This window comes from Scatophagus argus, chromosome 13 (genome assembly GCF_020382885.2).
Source record: "Scatophagus argus isolate fScaArg1 chromosome 13, fScaArg1.pri, whole genome shotgun sequence".
NCBI lineage: Eukaryota > Metazoa > Chordata > Actinopteri > Scatophagidae > Scatophagus > Scatophagus argus.
Window position 1 is genome coordinate 20,633,046 of NC_058505.1, and position 26,368 is coordinate 20,659,413.

At 39.8% G+C, this 26,368-nt stretch overlaps 1 protein-coding gene across 1 annotated transcript in view; it reads left to right on the plus strand.

The window, feature by feature from the left end:
* map4l (microtubule associated protein 4 like) overlaps nucleotides 1–23,765 on the plus strand; it is an 80,163-nt gene extending 56,398 nt beyond the window's left edge. The window contains exons 10-17 of the mRNA XM_046407779.1: nucleotides 102–161; nucleotides 1,061–1,314; nucleotides 7,901–7,960; nucleotides 11,729–11,821; nucleotides 14,090–14,171; nucleotides 14,266–14,375; nucleotides 14,644–14,825; nucleotides 16,389–23,765. Coding sequence (XP_046263735.1) covers nucleotides 102–161; nucleotides 1,061–1,314; nucleotides 7,901–7,960; nucleotides 11,729–11,821; nucleotides 14,090–14,171; nucleotides 14,266–14,375; nucleotides 14,644–14,825; nucleotides 16,389–16,410 — 863 coding nt within the window. The 3' untranslated portion in view covers nucleotides 16,411–23,765. The remainder of the gene's footprint in view (nucleotides 1–101; nucleotides 162–1,060; nucleotides 1,315–7,900; nucleotides 7,961–11,728; nucleotides 11,822–14,089; nucleotides 14,172–14,265; nucleotides 14,376–14,643; nucleotides 14,826–16,388) is intronic.
* The last annotated feature ends 2,603 nt before the right edge of the window (nucleotides 23,766–26,368 follow it).

Below are 26,368 nucleotides of genomic sequence, written 5' to 3' on the forward strand. Positions count from 1 at the left end.
CTAATAAATTGAGTGCATTTACAACCCTAACTGCTCTACCTCCTGAGCCATGGCCACCACTAGTGTTTTTATGTATGTTTTCTATTGTCTCCTTCTTTCAGCGAACAAGAATGACAAGACTGAGAACAAGACAGGAGAGCCCAAGAAAGCCAAACCTACAGGTGATAAACTACAAAAAGATGGACAGTTAAGAAAAGAAAGTTCAGTTTTTAATAAAAACAAAGAACCCCAGATTAATTTTGTCAACTTCAATGAAGACTGTATCCTTAACAAAAAATGAGGAAAAACAGCATTACTTTGGACAATTGCACTTTCAACGGAAAGTAAGCAGAAAAAAAAATATGTCTGCTGTCCGGTGTCTCAAAAATGAAGACAATATAATCTCCCTGTTCTGCATTAAGTTCAGTTTTATATTTTAACACAGTGTCAAACAAGACAACAGGTCTTACCTCAATGTGTATAATACTGCTCCAGTAAGATTAAAACAGGCCTAATACAGTGTAAAACATATCTTTTGGGAGCAACCACTGAACTATTTAAACCTCAGACATCTGACCACAGTGACAATGCAGAAATCCATGAGATCATCTGACAGTAAGATTAAGTGTTCAGGAAATTAATCCAGTGTTGTGACGTCCCATAAACCGTACGCCAGACAACAACAGATCTGGTATAACTTTGCCCCAATTCCAAAATTAGTCATGGTCTATCAGTTTGTAGTTATGGTTTAATCCATACAGTGCCTACCTGCCTGGCTTTAGTGGACTATAAATGTGGTATTATTCTCAAGGCCCTGTGATACAAGATAACCATGTCGTGTCCGATGTATTACGTTAAAGCGTGATAGGTTGATCAATACCAGTAACTCAGAGATGAATACTACGGCCACAAGCTCCTTTTCTTTTCCCTTTGCTGGACATAGCTAGTCTACTTATGACCAATGAGAGCCATTGTGTCATTGTGTCTATATGTCATTAGTTTATTGTTGTTGTTGTTTTTTTTTTTTTACTTTTCATCTTTCAGATGTCTGTTACAGTGCTATATTTTTCTTTGTCTGTAGCCCGTCGCCCGGCCTCCACCACTACTCCTGCTACTCCAGCTGCCTCCACTAATGGTGAAGCCACCTCTACTCATCGCCGCCGGGTCATCACCAAACCCCCCGTGCCCAAGCAGACCCCTGTGGAGAAAAAGCCACCGGTACCCCGTGCTCCGCGAACCCCTCGACCCATCAATGCTCCGACACCTGACCTTAAAAACGTTCGCTCTAAGATTGGATCCATTGATAATATCAAGTACCAGCCTGGTGGAGGAAAGGTAGGACACACCAGACAGTAGAGAAAGGTGAATGAATGAATAATGATGATGTACCAGTCAAGATCCCTGAAATGCTGCAAATTTTCTAGTATCAGCAAATGGTTTGACAGTGGTTGGCAGTGTTAGTAATTCAAATATCTGCTATATGTGGTACATCATAACATGTTTTATTTTTCACTGGCTGACTATCAGATTCATTTGTTATTTAACAAGTAAGTTAACACTGTGTGAGTCTCAAGTGAGGCCACTGGTTGTTCATTTTTGTGCTACTGCACTGCAGTGTTAATCAGATCACCATTATTTGCAATTATCTGGCAAAATAATCATAAAATCAGGTTGATGACATCAGCTGTATCGCATGATTAGCTGTAATGACATAGAAATGAGTTATCACAGAAAGGGGGAGCGAAGTCACAAACCTGAGCAGGCTTTCTCTTGTTGGAACATACAGAGCACTTACTCAAAAATATAAGAAGAACACACAAAAGAAAAAGAAAAGCATGCTCATATTATGACATACAAAGTTGAACAAAGTAAAGGCCCAAGACTCATCTCATTTTGATGGGTTACAAAGAAAGAAAAAGACACAAAATAATAAACTATTTTGTACTAGTAGAGCATATTTTCACAGACTTTGTTACAATGGTATTGTTGGTAATATATTGTAATCAAAACAAATGCCTCCATTTGTACAAAATGAGTGAGCATGAATGCTACATGCCAAACTGGAAAAACTGCTGCAAATAAGTTTTCCTGGAACAACCTTTCAAGTTCATAAATTGCACATTTGCTGTAAACAAGCTGGCAATAACTCTCATCACTACTCACAGTACTACCGTAACACTTGAATTAATTTGTTGTTATTTTAAATGGTAAATGCGAGTAAGGAGATCAACATCTGATTGGAAAGAGTCACTATTATAGCAGAGATCCGAACATAGTTTTATTGAGTGCAGATGATCAATTTCTAATGTTACGTTTGAAATTTCAGACAGGTGCCATCACCATAACTTAACTGCACTGAAAGCAGCCCAGAGCTTGCTCATCTTAACAAGCTACTTTGGCAATGCCCATGATTCTCTCTTCTTGTACATAAAATCGGACTAGACAATATTGGCGCTTTGTTAAGCTCCCTTTTTACGTTTTGACACTAGCGATGGACATAGATGGGCAGACAGTCAATCACTCCTTGGGAGGGAAAGTTCATCTGGCACTCCAGAGCCCTCTGGTCCCTCTGGGAGGCCGATAAACCTCAAGTTCGTCACTGACTGTTTCTTTCAAGATCAAAATGTTAGACCTTTAGCCCTTTCATCTCTTTCATTTTCAATTTGTCAAAGTGCTCCAGCTGTCGAATGCATTGAAGTGTCTGTGTACTCTGTCAGCTTGTTCAGCTTTCATCGGGGCATGGTCCTGGCGAAATCTGTTTATTTCCTCTCCCATTTCATGGCACAGGCCTTGAAAGCTTTATGTATCTAAGTGTATATTTGTTGGATCGCCTCCATGCAGAGGGTGGAAATTTCTGCCTGAAATTCAAATCTTAATTTGCATGTTAAATGCTCCATATCTCACTTTCAAAAAGCTGCGTTTCAACCACAGTGCGAGGCCCACATTTCAAATCTGGAGAATTTTCAAAAAAGCCAAAATGAAGAGAAAAGGATACATTTTCAGATATAGCAACCCAAGTTTAGATGTTATCTTGATCTGTCACCAGACAGTCCTGCTAGTCGTCAGTCTGTCAAGATCTGCAAGCAGCAGATGCTTTCTTGAACGAACAGGCAGATTCTGCATTTCTGAGACAGTTACAATGGGTTGTCTGAATTGGATGCCAAAATAGTCAAATGGCTTTTTCGCAAACATTTATGTAAGAACTTCAACTCCAAATGAATCTAATAGCATGGAAATTAAAATAAATTGAAATTTTACTGTTTTATCTTTAGGTCTGACAATATATTGTGTCCTGGCAGATCCTCTAGGATAAGTGGCTTTCATTTCTGCCGGAAATCATTGTTGACCTTGATGCAGTGCTGAGTGACGTGCAACTAGATTACATGAAAGCATTGTGAATGTGGTCCCCAGATGTCCGTAAATCTATAACAACAACATCTTTTTGTCTGGGGCTGATAACTAAAACCAATAGAAGGTTACGTTAAGGTTAGTTCAGTACTGAGCACACTGGATTCAACCACATTTGCAACACTCTCGTGCTCACCTCTGTGCTAGGTAAGGCAGCGCAATGTGTCACAGCTGTGGTAACACATGTCATAAGGGTGAGACTGGGATACATGGAAAGGAGAGGACATACCATTAAAAAAATGGTCAAGTGGGAGAGGTAGTGGAGTTCAAGTGGGAGAGGTAATGTGACACCACCTTACCAATGTTAAAGTGGTTAACTCGCACCCCATTTGATGAATGCAATGTAATCCCATATCACAAATGACTCATATATGCCTCACCTCTGCACACAGAGACAGACATTTTGTTTTTTAGAGGTCATTACCATTGTGTATGCTAATTGAGGTGACTGTCTGTCTTTCTATTTGACTTTCAGTTTCCAGTTATGGCTCCCTTCTACCATCTACTCTTTCTTCCACTTCTATCCATCTCCCTCCTTTTGTAGATTCGGTGCCATGTGAACTTTGTTTCTCACACTCTCAGGTACATCTGTCTTACAGCAACCCAGTTCCCTGGCACCTGCTGTAACACACGCAGTGACACCTGCAAAACTCTGACAATGATCTTTCTATCTTTATTCTACTGTCTTAAAGGTGCATAGCATGTCAAGGACTGACATGGCTCAGGCACCTGGTTGTGTTTGTGTCCCCCTAAAATTTGTGGCATTTTAGGAAAGGTTTGAATCATACACAAGACAAGATAAGACAAGACAACTTTATTTGTATAGCCCATTTTTACAAGCAGTTTGTCTCAAAGGGCTTTATGTAACATCATAGCAACATCCTCTGCCCTTCAACCCTCACATCGACTAAGGAAAAGCTCCCAGAAAAACCTTTCACAAGGAAAAATGGGAGAAACCTCAGGTTGAGCAACAGAGGAGGGATCACTCATCCAGGACGGGCAGACGTGCAATGGATGTTGTGCAGGCAGGAAAGCAGTTAACAACATGAGATATGGAATAGATGGGGAATATTCATTCAGGGGATAGCTGATGTGTGCAGCTCCTGGTGGGCAGGCCAGGCCGTGAACAGCGAAAGCAGGAGCAGCAAGTTGGTTGATAAGCAGGGACGGCAGAGAGGGTAGAAGCACAGGGAAGGAGGTGATGCAAGGTTGGTGATGGAGGTTGGTGGTGGATGGAGCTCTGGAGAAATCTGTAAAGACACAGAGAGAGTGCAAGACACCAAGGCCAGACTATACAGTATAACAGATAAAGATGGAACAGCAAATGTGTAGAAGGAGAGGAGACGAGATGGCTCCTTGTATCCTGATGAGACCCCCAGCAGTCTGTGCCTATGGCTGCATAGCTATAAAATGTTTCAGTTACCTGAGCCAGCCCTAACTAAAAGCTCTATCGTAGAGGAATGTTTTTAGCCTGGACCTAAAAGTGGAGAGAGTGTCTACCTCTCTGACCCATGGAGAGCGCTGGTTCCACAGTAGTGGAGCACGGTAGTTGAAAGCTCTACCTCCCAGTCTGTTTTTAGAGATACTGGGAACCACTAGCATACCTGCATTCTGGGAGCGAAGTGTTCTACTGAGGCAATAAGGAACAATGCGGTCCTTGAGATAGGACGGAGCTTTGTTATTCAGAGCCTTGTAAGTCCATAAAAGGATTTTGAAGTCTATCCTATATCCTACAGGAAGCCAATGGAATGAGGCTAAAACAGGTGCGATATGCGCTCTCTGATTAACTCCTGTCAGTACCCTCGCTGCAGTATTCTGGACCAGCTGGAGACTCTTAAGAGAGTTATTAGAACATCCTGCCAAAAGAGAAGTAGTAGTACAGTAGTCCAGCCTAGAAGTGATGAATGCATGGACCAACTTCCCAGCATCACTCTGAGAAAAAATGTTCCTTATTTTAACTATGCTACGAAGGTGAAAAAAGGCAGTCCTGGTGATATGTTATATGGGAATTGAAGGACAGGTCCTGGTCGAAAATAACTCCAAGGTTCCTCACAGCCATAATAGAGTTAAATGTGATGCCATCCAGTGTGGCGGCCCAGCTAGGTCCAAGTAATAACAAGTTGGAGGACATCCAGGACTTAATGTCTTTCAGACAGTTTTCCAAATTGGTAAGGTGGCTTCTGTCACCTGGTTTTATAGGTAAGTATAGCTGAGTATCATCAGCATAACAGTGAAAATTGATGGAGTGCTTCCGGACAATATTCCCTAATGGAAGCATATAGAGAGTGAAAAGTATCGTCCCTAATACTGAACCCTGCCAATCCTCTGATGTTCACCATCTTATCAGTGAAAAAAGTTAAGAAATCATCACTGCTGAGAGTTGGGGGGATGCATGGCTCAACAGCCCTATGGTTTTTAGTTAGCCTGGCTACAGTATTAAAGAGGAATCTAGGATTGTTCTTGTTCCTTTCTATTAATGAGGAGTAATATGCCCTTCTGGTGCTACGAAGTTCTTTTTTATACATTAATAAACTATTTTGGGGGAAAACTGTAAGGTGGTCAGCCTCAGTGCCATAGGTTAGCACCAGGTCTAGGATATGACACACTGTCTGCTTTCTGTCTGCCCTGTCATTTGAATGTATTGTGTCAGTCCATTTCATCCCAATTATACCTGCTGTATTTTAACCTTAAATTATCTCCCATAAAGACCACAAATTTATTCATTTAAAAGTGGTAGATTTATTTGATGAATCTTGGAGTGCGTCAAGATAGCTTTTTGCCAGTAAATTGTCTAGGGGTTCTAGCTTCATATTTAGTGTACAAGTGATCTTCTAATCTAAAAGTCATACCAAGACGAATACAAAAAAACAACACAAAAGATTTTTAATAACATGCAATGTCTGTGCACTTCAGATGTGCTGATATATTTGAGCTAGATGTTTTCCTGTGTTTCCAGTCTTAATGATAACTTTATGGTGCAGTATTCTCTCTTGCCGTACCTTGTATTTTCATGTTTGCCTGTGGATATATTCAAAGTTAATTTGTATTCTTTGGATCTGTCATTTTTGCCCATAAGTCTAGAACTGTCTGATTTCAATTTTTATTCTTGTTTAAAATGTTGATGCTTACATTTGCTAGTGGTGCAGATTTGAGATAAGAACACATTTCTGTGCTCTAAAATAGGTGCATTTTCATGTCCGTCAATATATTTCTGTGATATTCCATTAGTATTTTTCTGCCTACAGAGCAGGCTAACATATAGCTGAAGCTGTCAGAGTAAACAGGGTTTGCAAACCATTTAAGATGTGTCATACCCAGTACAGATGCCATCTCTCCCTTGGCCTATTTATTCAGGGAAACAGCATGTTTGCTCCTTTTTTAGCAACACCCTGTTTCATATTCACAGCTATTCTTCACTTCTTCAACCTGTATCACTTAGACATGATCACATGGGCAATTAGAGTTAGATTAGTGTAGAGGAGATGGAGCCGTAGTTTTTTCACCAAATGCTTCTGTAAAACCTAACCTCGTATTCCCTATACACAAGAAAGAGCAGCTGATGGGGAAGTGTCTCTGGTTGTGAGGCTGCTTTTTACTTTTTCAGACAGATGCACTATTTTTTGCAGTAGCTGGTCTGTGGCCTCCGTGTTGTCTCTCTTCCCTTTCAAAGACATGGCCCTACTACCTTTGTCAGTCGTCTGAGTGAAGCCACTTTACACACACAAACACATCACAATAAGTGGCACTGACTCACTCAGTCTCCAGTGATACGAATATTGCTTTGCCTTATATGTATTTTAATATTTTTCATTCAGCAGGAGCTTATTGGTCTAACAACCTTTCCATCCCTAGTATTCAGGAATTGGGCAGCCATGCATACTCCAGCAATGTGACATCTGATATGTTGTTTTCTGGTTGATGTTATTGTAATTGTTCTTACACTCTTCTTTTTGATGATATTTGATTGGCTGTTGCCACTAACGCAGGAAAAACTGTATTTTATTAGTACTAATCTATTGTAATTCATTGTCATGTTTTGAAAAGTGCTTCATCTGCTCCAGCTTACTGCCATATGAGTGGCTGCCATTTTCCATCTGATATAATACATCTGATGGACCATTCTATAAACATATGTACACGCATCTATTTATTATCCTCCCATCTGATTGGCCCAAAATTTGTTCTTTAATCATTTAACTGATGTTACAGTCATTAGCTATTTAAAATTATTCATATACCACACGTTTGTCCAGTGAAGTTTGTTCAGTTTGCCTCTTTTTGACCCATATTGTTATTTTCCATTAAACCCTGTACTTCCATTTTGATTGGCTGCAGTGACTTCTACATTCATCTAACTGGTCCAGCCGCTAACTCACACATTCAGCCCCCCTTTCACCATTTTATCAGTTACCAAGTCCTCACCCCTCCACCTCCACCTGTTCCTCCACTCTGTCGTGTTGTGGCGTGTGGTTGGTTGGAGGCTGTATTGACCAGGGGGTGCTTGTCTCCCCAGGTCTCCTCCACCCAGAACAACAAGGCATCAGACCCCTCCACCCCTGCCGCCAAGGCCAGAGTGAGTCCCTACCATCTACATCCTCACACACACAAGTACATCCTTCCACCTTCTCTCACCACATACAGCGCCCATTCTACATCCATCCACCGAGGACCCACACCCTTGCTGTTTAACAGTACATGAAGTAAATCTCAGTTTCAACCCTTTCTACTTCATTTCGTTATGGCTATAATTACCAAACATCAGTTTTCTCGAACGCAGACCAAAAGAAACATTTTGAATATCACTGCTTTTATATGGCCAAATAAAATAACAACATTTTTGTGGGTAACATTTGTTGAACTATGACATGGACATATGAACACTATGGTCAAAAGTAGTAAATACAAGATATCTTCATTTTGAATTATTATTTCCCAAGATTCCTTAGAGTCGTCATCATTAGATAGCCTGACTGTTCGGCAAGTCAGATCACGTTCATTCACCTGCTTTCAGTTATCTGTGACTGTGCTAATAAGGTAGTTCTCCCACTGGACTATTGTAGTACTGCAACAAAAAAGCATTTTAGCCATCATAGTCAACTATCATAAAAGTGATGCCTGTAAAACTGACAACAGGACATCTCAAACTGTGAACATCTTAAATTAATACTCTCTGTATTCTAAATTTCCAAAACGACACTAATTTTCAGTAGACGACACAAGGAGGAATCAAACTAAAAAGACAGAAACATTTTTTGGCATATGTAGGCAGTAAGTAATTTTTGTAGAAATGAATGGACGCCGTCTTGTGTAAAGTGAGCATTCATGAAGAAAACGCAAATGTGTCTGCTAGCAAGGAAGTGTGTGTTCACTCTGATTTTTAACCCATTAAACCCATTAAAAGCTACTGTAGGCCTACAAGGTGCATCAGTCAGTGTCTGTCTTGAACATTGAAACATATCACCTTAAATACAGCAACTCCTACATGCCAAATATTAAGAATCAGCTGACAAGAAAGCAGCTCTCTGGTGCATGGTTCTGTGGGTCCCTAACACTGCTCAGCTTTTACTACACCATGTGGTACCCAGAGAAAACACCCACTGAACTCAGTTTAACCCACTTTCATCTTGCCAAGCCATCCTCTCATACACAATGAAATGTCTTTGCAGGTAGGAAGCCAATGGGGATCATTAATCACTACTGGCTACCTTTGCCATTAGGTCACCCAAACTAGGACCAAAAAAACGGGTTTTGCCACAATGGGATGTAGTGTCATGTGGCTTTGTGGCTTGGTGGTCTTGTGCTTCCATGAAGCCAAGCACATTCTTTTAACTGCTTCTGAACAACAGCAGTGTTTAAAAAAGTTGGCATGTTGTAAGACTTAAAAGCAAGCACAAGAAACAAATACATAAATGCCATTGCTGCAGGTGTTAACAAACAATCAAACAACTAAAGAGCAACTTTTCTTGTTCACTGGGGTGACAGTGCTGAAGTATGCAGTCAGTGTGCAGTGTCCTTGGCTGGAAACTTTTTTGTCTCCATGAAATATGGTCAGCTGTTGCTGATGTTCCTTTTCTGTAATGTGGGGAAGCATTAAGTTTTAATTATCAAATATATTCAGCATCCTGCAGTGTCCCTTTAGCTTGCAAGCATTAGAGGCATTTCTGACAGAAAGTAAGGTGACATGATTAATCACCAGCTTGCAGCTAGTACAGGAATCAGAATGTTTACAATGAGACAATATAGGCTACTGCTCTGTCTGTGTGTGTGTGTGTGTGTGTGTGTGTGTGTGTGTGTGTGTGTGTGTGTTTGTGTGCTCACGTGTCAAGCGTATTTGTTCTAAATGCACAGTGACTCATCCTTTGCTGGTACCACCTGCGTCATCATGCCATTTTCCCATTTTCATGCTGGAGAAAGAGACTGAGACAGAAACAGAGCGGATAAAGGAAGGAGTCTTTCGTCTGCTGCAGGGCTTTTTGCAATAAAACCACAGAGGCAAAGAAACTGATATCACAACACAATGGGAAGGAGTTACGTCATCTATGAGGAAGGGAGGTCGTTTCATTCCTCAGTGATGGAACAACAGCATAACTGACCAGTACATCACACATGTGAGCTTGCTAGATTAAAGCAGTACATCAAGTTCTTTTTCTAAGGAACATTAAGCGAGAATTTTATGTATATATGCTGAGTGGCTAAGCAAGTAACTGATTAAAATGAGCATACAGAGAATAAGAAAATGAAGGTGTTTTTTCATTTTCTTATAGGAAGTAAAACTGACTGATGGGACTCAGTAGTGCTGTCAGTCTAGAGTAGCTCGTTATCATTCAATATCGATATCTTGTTGTTGGCAAGGACAAAGAAGTTGACAGCTTCTGTCTTCTGTTAGTCTGCCTAATGCTCAGATTCCCCATTACAAGTGACCAACTTGCACCTACTAACATTATGACTTCAGAAACACTTTCTTCTTGTGACATGAGGTGGACCAGGATCTGGATACAGACATCAAACTTTGTGGTTCAAGCTTCAGGTCTCCTATGTAAACCATTGGTTTTATACGGAGATGGTCAACATGTGAGCTCCCCAGAAGCGAAGCCACAATATCTCTATCACACCATGGTGTCAAGCTTCAGTATAAGTCTTAAACCCCACCCCCTCGCTACTTGAAGTTGGGTCAGGCTCAGAATGACCTCATCAGCACAATATGGCAGAACGTTTACTGGGATATTTTGGCTTCACTTTGTACAGTGAGAGGAAGTGGACATGCACTGTCCATCTTTGTATATGTCAATGGTGTAAACCAGCAGACACACCGCTACATGTCTAGTGCAATGGCGCTAATGAGCTGCAAGTCATTTTAATCCTCCTGCTCACTTAATTAGTCATCTGTGTATTAATGTGGTATTAATTGGGGCCCATTTAAACATTAGATCATTTAATTTATTTATTCCTTTTTACTCATTTATTTATGTTGTGTTGTATTAATGTGATATGACCCTTGCTGGTTTTTTTTGTTTGTTTGATTTTTTGTTTTTGTTTTTACCTCAAAATGACAAAGAGATGGCATTCAACACATGAATGATTTTGGCCAAGCATCAAACTCTCCAAGTCTTTATTGTTTAAAGAATATCCAGACATCTTGACCAACCCAACTATGCAGCATGTAGATTTTGTGCTTTGGTCATTTTGCTCACGACTATGGGACTAACTGCAGGGCAGAACAACAGGCTGATAAAAACACAAACCCTAAAAGGAAAGTGTTCTGTCTTCTATGGTCCTGTATCAGTCTGTTGCAATCGCTTCTTTGCTTAGAACAGCATGCCTTAACACAAACTCACTGACTGTCCTGTGTAATATTGTGTTGCATGTGCTTTGTCTCCTCTTACAGTGTTTGTCCTGTGCTTGATTAGTTTTGGTTAATGTTATTTATGGAAGTGCCCTATTGTTATTCTCTCAGCATCCTCATCTTTTGGTACTTTACTAACTTTTGCTTTAAAAATCTGTCTGATTAGCTGCACCTTCATTTTGAGCCACGATATTGTTGCGTAATTTCCCAAAACCATTTTTACAGTGCCATGTTCTGACTGAATTATCCTATAATGCAGCAGACAATAACTGAACTCATGAACAAGAGGAATCATTTGATCTGAATGACAAATTATCTTCCATACTTACAGAGCAAGGCTACTCTGTTTCCTGTTAACTTAAGCTGCCAGCTGATATGCTCTTCTCTGCTGCTCTTGTCTGTCTGCCTGTCATACCTTTCCTTTTTTTTCCATCTTTCTTTTCCCTCTCTATCTATTCACTCCCTTGCTTGTCTGTGTGTCTGCCTGCCTGTCTTTAGGTTCAGATAGTGCACAAAAAGCTGGACTTCAGCCATGTCACGTCTCGCTGTGGCTCCAAGGACAATATCAAACATGTCCCTGGAGGTGGCAATGTAAGTACTGCTGGGGCTGGAGGCAGGCTCTGGTTAGGGTGGATGCATATCATTGTTATGCTAATTTAGCCTCATTCTGGCTGTCTTGCTCAAAATCGTGATCAATTGGGAATCTCTTTTTTTTATCCCAGCCAAAAAGAGGTCTGATTTGTCACAAAGGGATAAGAGAAGAATTTAGATACACATTCTATCTTTTATGCCAGACTGGGCTGTATGTAAACAGAATTCTTAAGCCTTTATCACGTTGATACAGTATGATCTTTACTTGACTGTTCCAACATGCTAAATCAAACATCCACACTACACACAAAAGCCCCTTTTAGGCAATTTCATGAAGATACTTATTGGAAAGAAATCCAATCAATCTGACTTTCCATACTTAAATAAATATAAATCTTTTGATTAAAGCTCTGCACACATCAAATTTGAGTGTTTTCTGTGGTGAGAATCCATCATGGCTAGAAGCAATAGGAGATCACTTACAACAATACAGAAAGCTTTTAAGATTTAATTATCAAACATTCACATGAAAGGATCATCATTTTTAAGCTAATTATGTATGAATGCACTGTGATTAGCACATTTGTCTTCCCTCTGTTTTCATTTTGAATTGACCGAACTTAAAGCGAACTGACCACAGGTTCTTCTGTCCACCCTTCCAGATGTTGTCCCCATCTGCTCCAAACACCTGCTGCACTATCCTATTCTGTCTCTGGGCTGCTCTCACAATCACCACTTTGCCGTCTCAGACTAATTAAACAAAATGAAAAAGGTATCATGGGAATACCTACTGTCCAAGTAGTGGCATCAGCTAAAGCTATAGCGTAAACACACTGTCAGCAACTGTTTGAGGGCCCTTAAATATGCCCTCCTCTTCATCGGTTTAAACAGTGTTAAGCTTACAGAACTCTTAATCACTGTCAGAAATGTATAACACTAAAATGGAATTAGGAAGTTGGAATATTAGTTGGAGAAATCAATAATTTCCATATCTCAAAAAATACATACAGATATTGCTTGATCCTATCAAAGACGTTCCTCTGCAAATGTAACTTCATCATGTATTTATATTTTAATTTAAAGTCACATGATTGGCCCCACTAATACCTAAACTGTTTTAATGTGCTATTATTGTTTTTTTTAGATTTATTTCAATCCTCACTTTGTCTTGTTTGTTTTTGCCTGCCTTAGTTGCATTAGGTGTACTTTTTATTTATTGCTGTTTTACATGTAAATGTAAAAAAGGGGAAAAAAAAGAAGGAAACATGCAAAATTATGTTCCAAAACATATCAAGTAAGCAAACAGCAAATACAAACCAACAGAACCCCCTGTGGATTACAGTACAGGGGTACTGTGCAAATCTGTACTGTAGTTGACCTGACACATTATGAAGTTGGACTAATATAAAAAGTGATCTGTAGTCACTGGTGTGTTTCCTTGGTCTAGATACATAATGAATAACATAACATGAATATTTAAATTAGCTGTGTTTATATTCTAAACACAAAATCAGGTCATTAATATATTGGGCACTATTTCCACATTGCGTTTTTTCTAGCAGAAAAGCATTGACGGGTAGTTGAAGTGGATGTGGTCATATAGAAAAATGATACCTGTTGCTTTTACTTAGCATTGGCTAGCTGGACATGGGCCCTTAACCTCTCTCATAATGAACTCTTGTGTCAATCACACAATCAGCACTAATCATGGTTTGTTTGCTCCTAACAGTTTAACAGAGCTGGGGGTCACAGTCCACTGGCTGCTAGTCCTTCTATCTGTCATCAAATATGTTAGTGCAGTTGATCTTACCACACACTGTCAGGCGGGTCACCTGGTCTTAAAATCCATCAGTGCCAGCTGCCATCAGATTAATCAGGATTACGCCTTGCAGTCCTGAGCACACACGCTCATGATGTGATAACGATCTAATACCTGCCTTCTTCCATCCTCCAATTATAGCCTGTCCTCTTTATCTGCATAAATATAGCATCACTTACCAGCCTAACAAAACAAGGGCTCACCCTCAGTGATAATAAAACAGGGCAGAGTAGCCAGTGAAACAGGAGAAGGGAATCCAGCATTTGCTGTCATGTGTTCATTTCCCGAATGTCATCTTCTATGTAAATGCATCAGGTGATGCATGATAATAGATGGCAGTTTCCTGAAGTGGTTAGAGTCGACGCTGGAGTAAAAATACCTTGTACAGGATGCAGCGTCTTTATGAGTTAGTATAAACAAGCTACGTTATGATCTCTCCTCTTTCCCAGGTGCAGATTCTCAATAAGAAGGTTGATGTAAGCAAAGTGACATCCAAATGTGGCTCCAAGGACAACATCAAACACAAGCCAGGTCGGCCCTAAAACTTCTATTTCTCCCTATATTCTCCCTTTTTATTTTGTTTGATTCAATGCTGGTCGCGTCCTGATCGTCTCTTTTACCTCAGGTGGAGGTGATGTGAAGATTGAGTCCCATAAGCTAAACATTAAAGCTAAGTCTAAGGTTGGATCTATGGACAACGTGGGACCAGGCAATGGACAGACCAATGGACACAAGGTCAAACTTTAGCACTGTCATTAATATCAACAGTTAATAGATAGATAGATAGATAGATAGAGAGAGAGAGAGAGATTTTATTGATCCCAGCCTGGGAAATTAGAGTTTAACTTCTCTGGTTCTGCTGAGTCATTGTGCTTTTGCTGACTGACACCACTAGATGGTGTGGTAGCATGAGGTAGTACCCTGTGAAAGAAAACACAGTGTCCTTTGTGTGTGTGTGCGTGTGCGTGTGTGTGTCTGCACTTGTGTCTCTGTTTGGCTACAGGAGGAGAAAACAGAGGAGAAGACATCTTCACCTCCAACAACAGGACCAGCAGCCGCTAAGGCGACAGCACCAGGAGGTGTTGCCAAGGAAAATGGGGTGAAGGAGCCCACACCTTCTCCTTTTGGAGGAGACGGACTGAGGGAGCCCCTTAGCATAGACAAACGCATTGCTGAGACAAGTGGGTAAATGCAGACACAGAGTAATCACTTTCAAAAGCACTGAGGTGCTCGTCTGTGATTATAGTCAACTGACCACGAGCTAAGCCCCACCCCCTTTACTTATGAGTGTAGTTCAGAATGATAACCACTGTTCGTTCGCAATCGGTTTTTAGCAATGGGTCCTTGATTGACAAAAGAAAGCTTCTCATTTATATTAGCTGCATCTAGTTAGATCTAAGACTTCATGACCTGGTTGAAAACTCTGCCTCCAAGTTGACTTTTTAATGTTTCCAGGTAATGTTTAATGTATCATGCTAATGAACTAAGGCTACAGCTACGTATCCAAGACTCAGCATCTTCACAAGCTGATAAGCCATTTAAAGGACATGCAAATTAATGAGCACCATTGTTCTGTGTACTGTCCATTGTACTGTGTTATAGATTATAGATAAGATAAGATGAACTTTATTGATCCCACAGTGGGGAAATTCTCTTGTCATGGCAGCTCACAAGAACAGAATAGAGTGCAAAAAGTGTGCAAAAGAGTTTCAAAAATAGAAAGAGTTGTAAATTAACAGTTTTAAAATAAACACTGTACAGTATACCGCTATTCTGGCTATATGCGAATCAGATCATATGAAATGTGATTGAAATGTTAATTGTTGCCTCAGGCAACACAAAGATTACACGTAGATATGTTTCATTGCTTTTGATGAAGAATAATCTTTGGAGTTTGGTTTCAATTAAACATATCTCCATGTAATACAAGCTTTGGCTGGAGTTGCTGTAATGCACTTAAGACTCGGAGAGAGCCACTATGTTTCTATGTAACCTGCATACTCATATAATGATATAGGAGGTTAATTTGTAAAGAACACTTCAGCTTGTGTTAGAGCAGATAAAGCCACTGTTTCATCCATTCCTTATTCTTTTGCATGTGTGTTTTTGGTTTTGAAAATGTGAGAAAAAAATACAACAACCTCCAGACTCAAAAATCTTGCCACATTAACACCATTTCAGCATATAGAACATGCCTGGTTACAGTTGCTACCGTTACTGTTCATAGGTTTTGTAAATGGTCGATTACAGATACAATTTACAATAAATGAGCAGAGACTGTATGCATGCATGTGTGTGCCTGCTCTCTGCTACGTGTCTGATGGAGTGGAGAGGTAAAAACAGCAGACACTTTGTTACAAAATGAAATTATGAAGGGACCTACAGAGTAAAGATTGGCCAGTCTTAATGGATAAATTCATCTCTGGCACTGCAGCTGGCCTCCACACTCTGAGTTCAGAGGGACAACGGACTTCTGCCACCTGATGTGGTTGCCAGACTTGGTCTAATTGATGGATGGCTGTAGTGTTAATAAAATAAAAACAGGCATATTTTATAATTTGACCCATAATTAATATGAACCAGCCCCAGATAGCCCTAGACTCTATTAGCGAGAGACCATCTGGTAAATTAAAGCTAAATTGTCCACCCTTGTCCCAGCATCATCTTTCTGTCATTTTTTCAACTTCTTTTTTGTTTTGTCTGTTGGTTACCTCCTGTTTTCTTAATCCAGTTTATTCCCCTTCACAGACTGAGTCCCAGTGACCGGTAGATTTTGGTGGGACATTCATGGCGTTCGCCAACTCACCAATCAACCAACCAACCAACCTACCACGGCGCAGTCACTTCCCTCTGGCCCCGTCCTTCATCTTGCCCACCGCAGCACCGAACTGACCGATCGCCTCTCAGTGTTTCTCTGGGGTCCGCCTGCCAGCTTCCTGCTATCAACCCTGACCTTTGACCTCTCAATGCCCTCGAGTTGACCTACCGCAGAGAGGAGCACTTGTTGTTTGTCTGTGTTTCTCCATGTGGGGTTCCATCCGCTTCTCAACTGATAAATTTCCCTTTTAAGCACCGATTTAGAGGACTTCAACCTCAAACCCCAAATGCAACAACCCCACTGCGATAAATCCACTATAGTAGTCAGTGCTGTTTGGAAATATACTGAGCATAGATTCCTTCTTGGAAAATTTACACTGTCCTTGGATAGCACACACCCCTGCCTGAGATCTCTACCACCTTGGGCTAATCTGTGGTTCCTCTTGCAGACCTTCACAATTTAAATCCACTTTGATCCTCCACCTTCTTTAGCACACCCGTGCTGGGACTGCTATTTTCTCCACCTCCATCCCCAGTTCGTGTTCACCTAGCTCCAGATCACAGCCTGCTACTGGCCAGCAGTCAAATCTGCTTTAAGTCAACGCATTCCAGATTTCCAACCTCTCAGCATTTATTTCAAAATCTACAGTCTCTACAGCACTGCACATTGTCTCATTATCGATAATTCTACAGCTCACTCATCAAACAGTATCTCCCATTACGTCTCTTAGTATCAATGCACCAGTTTGTCTCCCCTAACTATATTACCATAAGGCTTCTTTATCTCTGGACTATTAATGTTGTGATACTTGCAATTAGCAGTGACCGGTGCAGAGGACATGGGATTATGTACAGTAAAGGGGAAACTGTTGGAGAAGATAGGAAATAGATCTGAAGATATCGAATAAGTTCGAAATAAGTGCAGGAAGTCAGTGCAGAAGCTTTTATGATGTCAGACAATTCCTGTGCTGTGTTTAAAGAAAAGATGCAGTCGTTGAAACTAGGAAATTTAGAAGCCACAATAAAGCAGGCAACTCTTACTACACTTAGAAACACTTAATGATGTTAGTGCATGATAATCAAGAGAGGTGGGTAAGCTGACGATGGAGCTCTGTCGCCTTTCTGAGTAGATTTAACTCAAAAAGGATTTAGAACTGAACACAGATTTTTAATCTTGAAGCCAGATATTTTTTTAAGTTAAGATCACAGTATTTAAGTCTGAAGTAGTCAAAACAAATTCAAGGTGAAGGAGTTATTTTAAATAGGAGTATTTAACCCTCAATTGTAATACCTTAAACTGCTTGCTGTTGCACTTCTTAGTCAAGCATTATAAAAGCATTAATGCACAGTATATTGTATGTAGCACAAACATTGTATGTTTTTTTTTTTTTTGCCGTGGACAGTACCAACCACAGTGTCACAAACTGCTGTGCAAAGTCTCAATTAAAATGGCAAGATGTCATGGCAAACGATTTATTACAATGAAATCGTAATGATCAGTTGTTTCAGTCATGCAGGCAAAGCAAAACTGTGCCAGTCTTTTGCATCAAGTTCAACTTAGTGAATTATGACACACTAATTTGCATAGTCAACTAATCTTACTTACCCACCTCTGTTGGCGTATAAGCTGCTGCACAGAAGAGGAGTGGTTTGCAGACAGTTAGGAGTTCATTGTACAAATACATGTCTGAATAAACTGTGTGAGCATATTCTCCAGTGAATAACTGTACTAACAAGCTCGCTAACTATTAATGAGCAGGCTTGCTAGATTTCTTCAATACCTGTTTTCAGTAAGTGAAAGAAAATGATGTACAGTCCTGAGAACAAATTGCTAGGGGTAGTGAACAGCACAGTTCAGAGAGAAAGTATAAAAACCTGAGAGAGCTGGTTAGGGTCTTAGCAGCTTGCCACAGTAATTTGCTAACTAGCCTTGCAAGTAGTAAGTCACCAAGCTTTAGTATAACCACATATTCCTAAGGAAGGTGCGCAAACAAATTTTACCAAGCCACTTTCTGGTGTGACTAGGCCTTAATTCACTACACTATTCTTTATTCTTTATTCGTTTAGTCTTCATGCAGATTCCCGTTAGCTTCCCTAGTAGTCTTCCTGGGATACAATAGCTTGAATATTATGTCATATTTGTTTTACACAGGTCAGGTCTGCAGAATTTATGACACACCTCTTGAGACATCGAGCATGGTAGCGCTTCTTAATGTTACTTAACATTTCATTCTGCTCATGAAACTGATCCTCTTTCATTTAGATTAGTTCTGGTCACATGATTTTTAGCACAAGTGCACAGACTACCGTGGACGTTTCAGCGCTGCAGTGTCGTTCAGTTTGGGTTGATGATAGTAAAAGAAAAAAGGAAAAAAAAAACCAAAAAGCACCTTAAACAACTGACTTTCAGTGTAAGACATATATAAGCCCTTAAGCATTTATTCTGAATAAGCTCACACTCATATGTCAGTCCCCTTGTATGGCATAACAATGGCACTAAACCCTTTACTCTTACTCTTACTCTTAATCTTTTCAATGAGACTGTCTCTGTCACGGCACAATGTAACCCTCTTCCCCTGCACCATAACTCTTTGGTTCCCACACTCCATTGTATCCCACAGTGCCACTTACACACCAAAAGACTTTCCTGTGAGGGACCCCAGCTGTCACCCTGAGCTGTGTCTAGCATTTACAGTTCATATGTGGCTATTAGAGACAGACAGACAGACAAGCACAAGTGGCGCTTCCTGGGCATGTGGTTCACCCCAGTGTAGAGGGGGTGGGGCTAGAAGAAGTCATCCCAATAGCCAGTGCGTCTTAGAATCCTCTCTGTGAAACCTGCTAACTTTCTTCACACACAAACACACTTTCACATGAGCACAGATTTACATCTACAGGAAAGCACACACACACACACTTGTTGGTGTGCATGCACACATATTCACACTCAGAAATCCCCATATATACACACATACAGTATGATACAAACACAAATCAGCACCCTAATATAAAAACGGTATGCTATTCATAGAAGCATTTCTTTGTTCTAGAATGAAACCAACTCTTTATTGTATTTTGGTGGTCTATGCTGATATTGTTAAAACAATGATGAGCTGTGTTGGTGTGTTGTTCCTATCATACCCATTGTCACACATTTTCATCATAGACTCGCTTTATCCTGCCTATTTTTCGTCCTTTTCCTCTACCTAACTGTCTGACAGCAGTACAGTGATCTTAGTTAGGAACGCCTCTTGTTACCTACATGTACGCGTGACATACAAACAGAGAGGGATGGACACGGACAGAGAACAACTACTGAAGTTAATAGGTAGTTAAGCGAGGAACTGGTTCACTTGCAGGAAGACCTGTCAGTTGAAGGGAATAGTGTTACATTCGTGGCAAGACTGAAATTGGCCATTTCTTTGCAATGTTGTAGTGATGTACGGATTTATTTATTAGAGACTGTTCAGCAGGTTAAACTCTAGGCTACTATCAAGCCACTTGAAGTGATAACTAGGTGAGCATTTCTAGTAGTAAATATGTTACTACACTGGACAGCAGTTTACCAGCTCCAAAATGCCATGAATGCAGCAGTATTTAGTAAAGCAGAAGCAAGAACAGCCTGCATATACTGTGGTTTGGACCATCTAGTGAACAAATCTGTACTTGTAAAATACAGACTCAATTTCAAGCAATGAAAACATTGAAATGGTTGTAGTAAACTCACAATTGTTGATGAGAAATAGGCATAAAGTTGTAAAGGACATTATTTTTGCTCAGTTTTGACAATTGTTAGATGTCTTAAATGATCTAGTGTGGAGGGAAAAAAAGCAACATTTTTTTCAACTTTTTGTATTATTTTAAGAAATCACCTAAATTCAGGTTTGACATTTTAGATTTCATTAAAACAACACTGTGATGTGACTTTGATTTATAGACCAAAAGCATTGTTATGTGTCACAACAGTAAGATGAGTAGAAACAGCCATCTTGATGGAGAAGGCCTTGTATACTCACTGTTATACTATGCATTGTGCATTAAAGGCTGGGTCGGTCTCCGCTGAAACTATGAAGGATTAGTGACGTGTTTGTGGTGTGTTGCCGTAGTTGTCAGATGTGTGAAGTGTTACTACTGCATCCATCCTGTAGAGAGCGCTGCTTAGCCTCTGGAACACTGATAGTCTGGCTCCATGACTTAACAAAGGCTGAGTGAGAAACCTTACATCACCAGAAGCTTCGGTAAAATTACATACTGTTTTCATTTAAATAAGCCTTGACGGCCAAACTATATTGTTGTGTCTAGAATACTTAATACTATCTAAATCATATTAGTTATGTACAGTTCCCCTTAAAGCTCAAAGGCATTGTGCACTTTGAACACAGTATTGTTCATTTATTGATGCACTGAAGTGAAAAAAAAGTTGCTTTACTGTATATTGGTAAAACTTTGTCAACTGTGTACTGTACATGTGTGCTTTTGGGAGCAAAACAGTCTTGGTAGTTAGGTACTTAAGATAATCAATGAGCAAGTGATCAAATAGTCGACAATAACTAAAACTAAAAGTAACATACAAGCATATTTAATATTGTACTGTTCCTTCCAAATCATTCCCATGAGTTGCCTAAATGCAAACATGATACATGACTGATGTGTGGGTCAGATATGAAAATGATAATGTGAATCTTTCTTCGGGAATAGAAGAACAAAGGGATGAAAGCACTTTGATAGGTGTTGACCATGGTTTGTGTGTTGGAGCAAGTTGTAGTCTTAATGTGTGTTGGAAGCTCAGTGTAAGCGTATGTTGGCTTATGGTGGGATGACCTGATGTTGCGTAAAGTGGACAACACACTGGTGCCCTTTATCTTGGTTAGCTTAGAGGATTTTATTGGAACTTTGGTCATCGCTGTTGTACTTTTGGCTATGATGGTTTAACTTTCAACTCTCCGGTTTGCTCTCATGTTGTTCCTGTCAACATTCACTGATTAGTACTGTCTGTCCAAGCTACAAAGTCACATTTTCTAAATGGGCAAAGTTTTTAGTCAGTTAAAGGACCATGCTGTTCTCTGAGGAGACTTATTTGATATGTTTTGGGAGGACTGGCATCAAAATTACGTTGTACAGAATGTTTTGTCATGAATGAATTTCACCCTTTAGCATACAATATGTTAAGAGATTGTAAGGGATTTTCATTGTCCTAAAACAGTGACAGCAAGTAACTTGTAGCCAATGCTGCACTGGTAATTATTCTTAATTAGAAGCATCCAAGCCTGTGAGGTTTATTCTGTGACCTGTAAGACAGACTTTAGGCAGACATAAGATCTGGGCCCTTATGTGGAGTTTGCATGTTCTCCCTGTGCCTGTGTGGGTTCTCTCCAGGTACTCCGACTTCCTCCCACAATCCCAAAAACATGCACATTAATTGCCTACTCTACAGTGTCTCTAAGCGTGAGTGTGTTCATGTGTGGTTATCTGTTTTTGTGCATCAGCCCTGTGATTGACTGGCTTCCAGTCCAGGGTAAACCCCACCTCTCGCCCATAGTCAGCTGGGATAGGCTCCAACCCCCCCCACCCCCCTGAAGCAGTTGCACATGGAGCTATCCAATAGAGATGATGGTTCCGATCTTCCCTTGAGATATCAGGTTAGAGGACCAATGGGTCACCTTAAGATTTAACACAGAGTTTTTTCACTGAATAGTAACCAAAATGGTTATTTGTAGAATATATTGATGTTGCATCTTTGCAGCTTGGACAAAAGGTAATAACCAGATGTACTCTGACATCCTTTCAGAACTGTGTGATTCCCTAGTTATTGTGCTTGAATACCACCCTTCCACTTTTTTCTCACACTGTCCCTTGTATATAGTTTACACCATGTTTTTATCACTCCTGAAGTAACTCAAATAAGTAAATAAAAAAAAAATCTTAACAGGATGTTGTGGATGTTGACAGATGAGCTTTCAAATTCATAAACCTGTTACTGTTAAGGTTAACATTATTATGAGACTGAAAGCATAAGAAAGGAAAAGTGTACTTTTTCCTGTTTCAGAGTCTGCCTTTTTTCCTCCAAGAAAAGGGCTGCTGAAGTTTCAAGAATGTTTTTAAAATGTATTAAAGATGCTAGATTACGAATACATGTATGAGGTTTGTCTCTGTTCTGTTTTGGAAAATAGATCACATATGGAAACACTATTTACCAGATTCAAATTGACAGGAAGGAAGGGAGACCGTGTGTGTCGCATTTGGTATGGTCTGGTATGTGGACTTAACACTAAATATTACAGAAAGAAAACCTGGAATCACAGAAAACAATATAACACACTTCAGAATTGCTTGTCAAACTGTAATAAAGCAGAAAGAAACAATCTGATTGGTTTCCACTTTAGTTTGAAAGGCACTCCTGTACATATAACACCTGACACACACTGGTCAACCCTTTCTCCCGCCTTCCACCCCCTCTGTTAGACTAACCAGACTTAGTCTTTTGGCATGTGGTAGAAAGTGATATTCTGTATTAGACAGCTCCTTTATAGACACATTGACATACCTACCAACACAGGGCTGAATTAAGGGAAGACTAAGGGAAGAAGATTATCTTTTCGAAGTCAACAAGCAAGTCTGAGAATAATGGGGAAAAAACATAAGATAAATCGATGAATGCTGAGCTCAAACAGTACGTTTGAACTTGAATTGTCCTTTTAAGAGAGAGACAGCTGTTTCTCTGAGCTGTAACTGGAAAAAGGGTAAATCCAGAGTAAAGGAGAGTGTTGGTAGTTATGCACCTGGAGCCCTTAGCTGTGTCCCCCACCTACAGAGGTTTATCAGCATCACAGTACTGAAAAGTAATTTTCTCTCCTTGTGTCTTTTACAAGATGCTAGTCCAGGAAAACCAATAATCCAAATGTTTATTTGTGAAGGACAGCATAAAATTGGGGATCTGTGCTGCTTTGTAAGAAAAAATATTGATTTCATTGCTTTGGTATGCTTTATTTAGAGTGTTCCAGATTTTTTAGTCACATGTGCAATTCTGCCATTACAAACTGAAAGGAAATTAGGCAAAAGAATTTACTTTTCAGCACTGTGGAGTGGATCCACTGTAGTGTGTGCTGTATTATTCTGTAGGGCACAACACTATAGGAAGAGCATGCAGAAGACTACAAACAAACTGCTGGTTGTTAGAGGCATCTGTCCTATTAGATAGAGCTCATCTCCCCCTTCAGTTCTGAATATTTGGTATGAAAGAGATGTTCATTGTGATTAATTGTTAACCAGTGATGTGAATATTAATCATGAAATAAAAAGATGAGCAAAATACCACTTACAGTGTCACAGTTATGCGTTTTCTTCTACATTAATTCACATTTTACATATTCACCAGTGTGGTGTAGTGTACTTACTTGTTGACACTTTTAACCAGTAGTAGGTCACACTCAGCCATTGACTCATACACTCTTTTGTGTAAACAATTTTGAAGATCATTTGGCATGAAATATATGGAATAATGTTTTGATAAGCAATAGTGATGGACTGATGAAGTGTTTTAATAGTGTGGTATTTATGCCCAATAGGTTGCATACCATCATTTTTCTAAAATGAATTTGCTAAATGTATTTTGCGACTGCTGTGATGATGATGATGGTGATGCAGGCATTTGTATGGAACTGCAGATCTTAAACTGCTCTTGGATGTTAGTGCCTGAGCCTGACTTTGGACGCGTTGCGGAAATGGAATAATGACAATCATATGCATGTATACCTTGGTTACTAATTATGTCTCGCTCACCAAACCATCTAGGTGTGTGTTTAATGGACAAGTCATCAATTAAAATAGCTGTGAAAGTAGCATTACACCACTATATGTTTAAAAAGGGTTTGTAGAGTTTCAGAAGGGGGTTATACCCTTGCTGCTACCCTTGTCCTCGTCTTCTGCCATCGGGTTGTATCCTTGAGCACAAAGATAACCTGCGAAATTCCTGCCAGCTGCTTTCACAGCAGTGATGAATTAGTGGACAGCTTATGACGCACAGCGGAAGAGTGTATCATTGAAGTGTTTTTACATGGAGAGGCGCAGCAACAGGTGTACCACTATCTGATAAAGAGAACAGGAACTATGTGAAGAAGTACTTTTACCTCCAAACTGTATCACAGTTTACATTTATTTACAGTGAACATTTTGTGTTCTGACTTTAAGTTGCAGTTCACTGTCTCTGACCTGCTGTTACACCAAACATTTGAAGAAAGGTGAAAACCTTTGGAGATAGGCAAAAGTCATGATGAAGACAAATGTATTTGGACACACCCCTTTATTACTGAATTCAGGTGTGGTATGAGGCTGTTTCTCAGGAGTTGGGTTAAGCTCTTAAAATCCAGTGAAGAAATCTTAGTGTTTCCACAAGGTCATTAAAGACGTGGTTGCTTGAGTTTGGTGTGGAAGAACTTGACTGGCCCACACCGTGGAGATGAGCTGGAACAGAGATTTTGAGCCAGGCCTTTTTGTCCAACATTAGTGCCTGACCTCGCAAATGCTCTACTGCATGAATGCAAAAATTCCCATAGAAATACTCTCTAATCTTGTGGAAAGCCTTCTTAGAAAAGTGGAAAGTGGTGGTTCCTTGGTGTAATGGTCCAATGCTTTTGTCTACTAGATAGATAGATAGATAGATGTTCTGAAGGACACTAAGCAGGCCTTGATACTTATCAGCAAACCTTGTTTAGCCTAGGTAACAACAAGATGTCTTTAGTTTGTCCTCCACATAGTGGACCTACATAATGTTGACAATGTGTTTGCCTCCATACCAGATTTCTGAACTCCTTTACTTAGCTCTAATCTATTCCAAGCGTTAGTGTAGCAGTCAGCCCACCATCAAAGGTCCCATTCCCAGCTGTCCACAGTTCTTGTGTCTCTGACTTCTGAAATCACATGCACACGCAAGGGAAGGTGTGAGGCACCTTGTCTCTCTTAAGTTGGAAATCTGATCCAGCTACAGTTTCAGATGAGGTTGCTATTGTTAGAATGCTTGTTATTTACTGAAGGTCACTTGAGGAGGTGTTGAGTATTGGACCCTGCCTCCATGTGTCCTCCTCTTGTCTTGCCCTTTCTTCTGGTCTCCATTCAGATAGTTAAGTTAGTAGATGGCACATTTGTGGTCAGAACTGGAAGACACTCATAACGTAGAAGGTTTTTCTGTTGATAAGGACTGAACAGTTACTCATAACAGCGCAAAAAGGTAGGGTTTGAATTACGCTATAATATAAGGCAAAATAATGTATTGTTCAGGTTATGAAATGTTATATGTGACATATGCACAATTGGCAATTTGTATACCTTGAGTTTTTTTTATGTGTAATTGGAGGAATATTGTGTATAATGTTATGCAAGCTGCGTTAGTTCTGAAAAATGAAGTGATGATAGTTAAAAAGTATAGAGAGAGATTTACAGTGAACTTTTTGGCTCTGTCATGGCCACTGTTTTTTGAGAGAAAATTTGAAAAAGCTTCCCTTTTGATTATTATTCTTGTTATACATATTAGATATTGTAGTATATCTTACTTATTATCTTACTCTTACTTATAACTTATTACTTATGACATAAAATATTCTGAAAGGCTCATTGTCATACATTAAAATATTTGCAGGTATATGCAAATTTCACTTAATATGTAATAGTGTGGCATATATTTTTAACAATTCACAATTTTCTATTCTTTTCCAAAAAAAAAAAAAAAAAATCACAGGCTTTGAACAACAACACAGATTGTTTGAGACATCTTCCACAAGAGTATCTTGAAATGACAGGTGAGTCTTTGAGAGAACTGCTGATTCTAATTGCAAAAATCATGTGTTATTAATGGCACTGCAACATGTTCATAATAGTTCAATAATTGATTATCTATGACAGATTTATGTATATAAAGA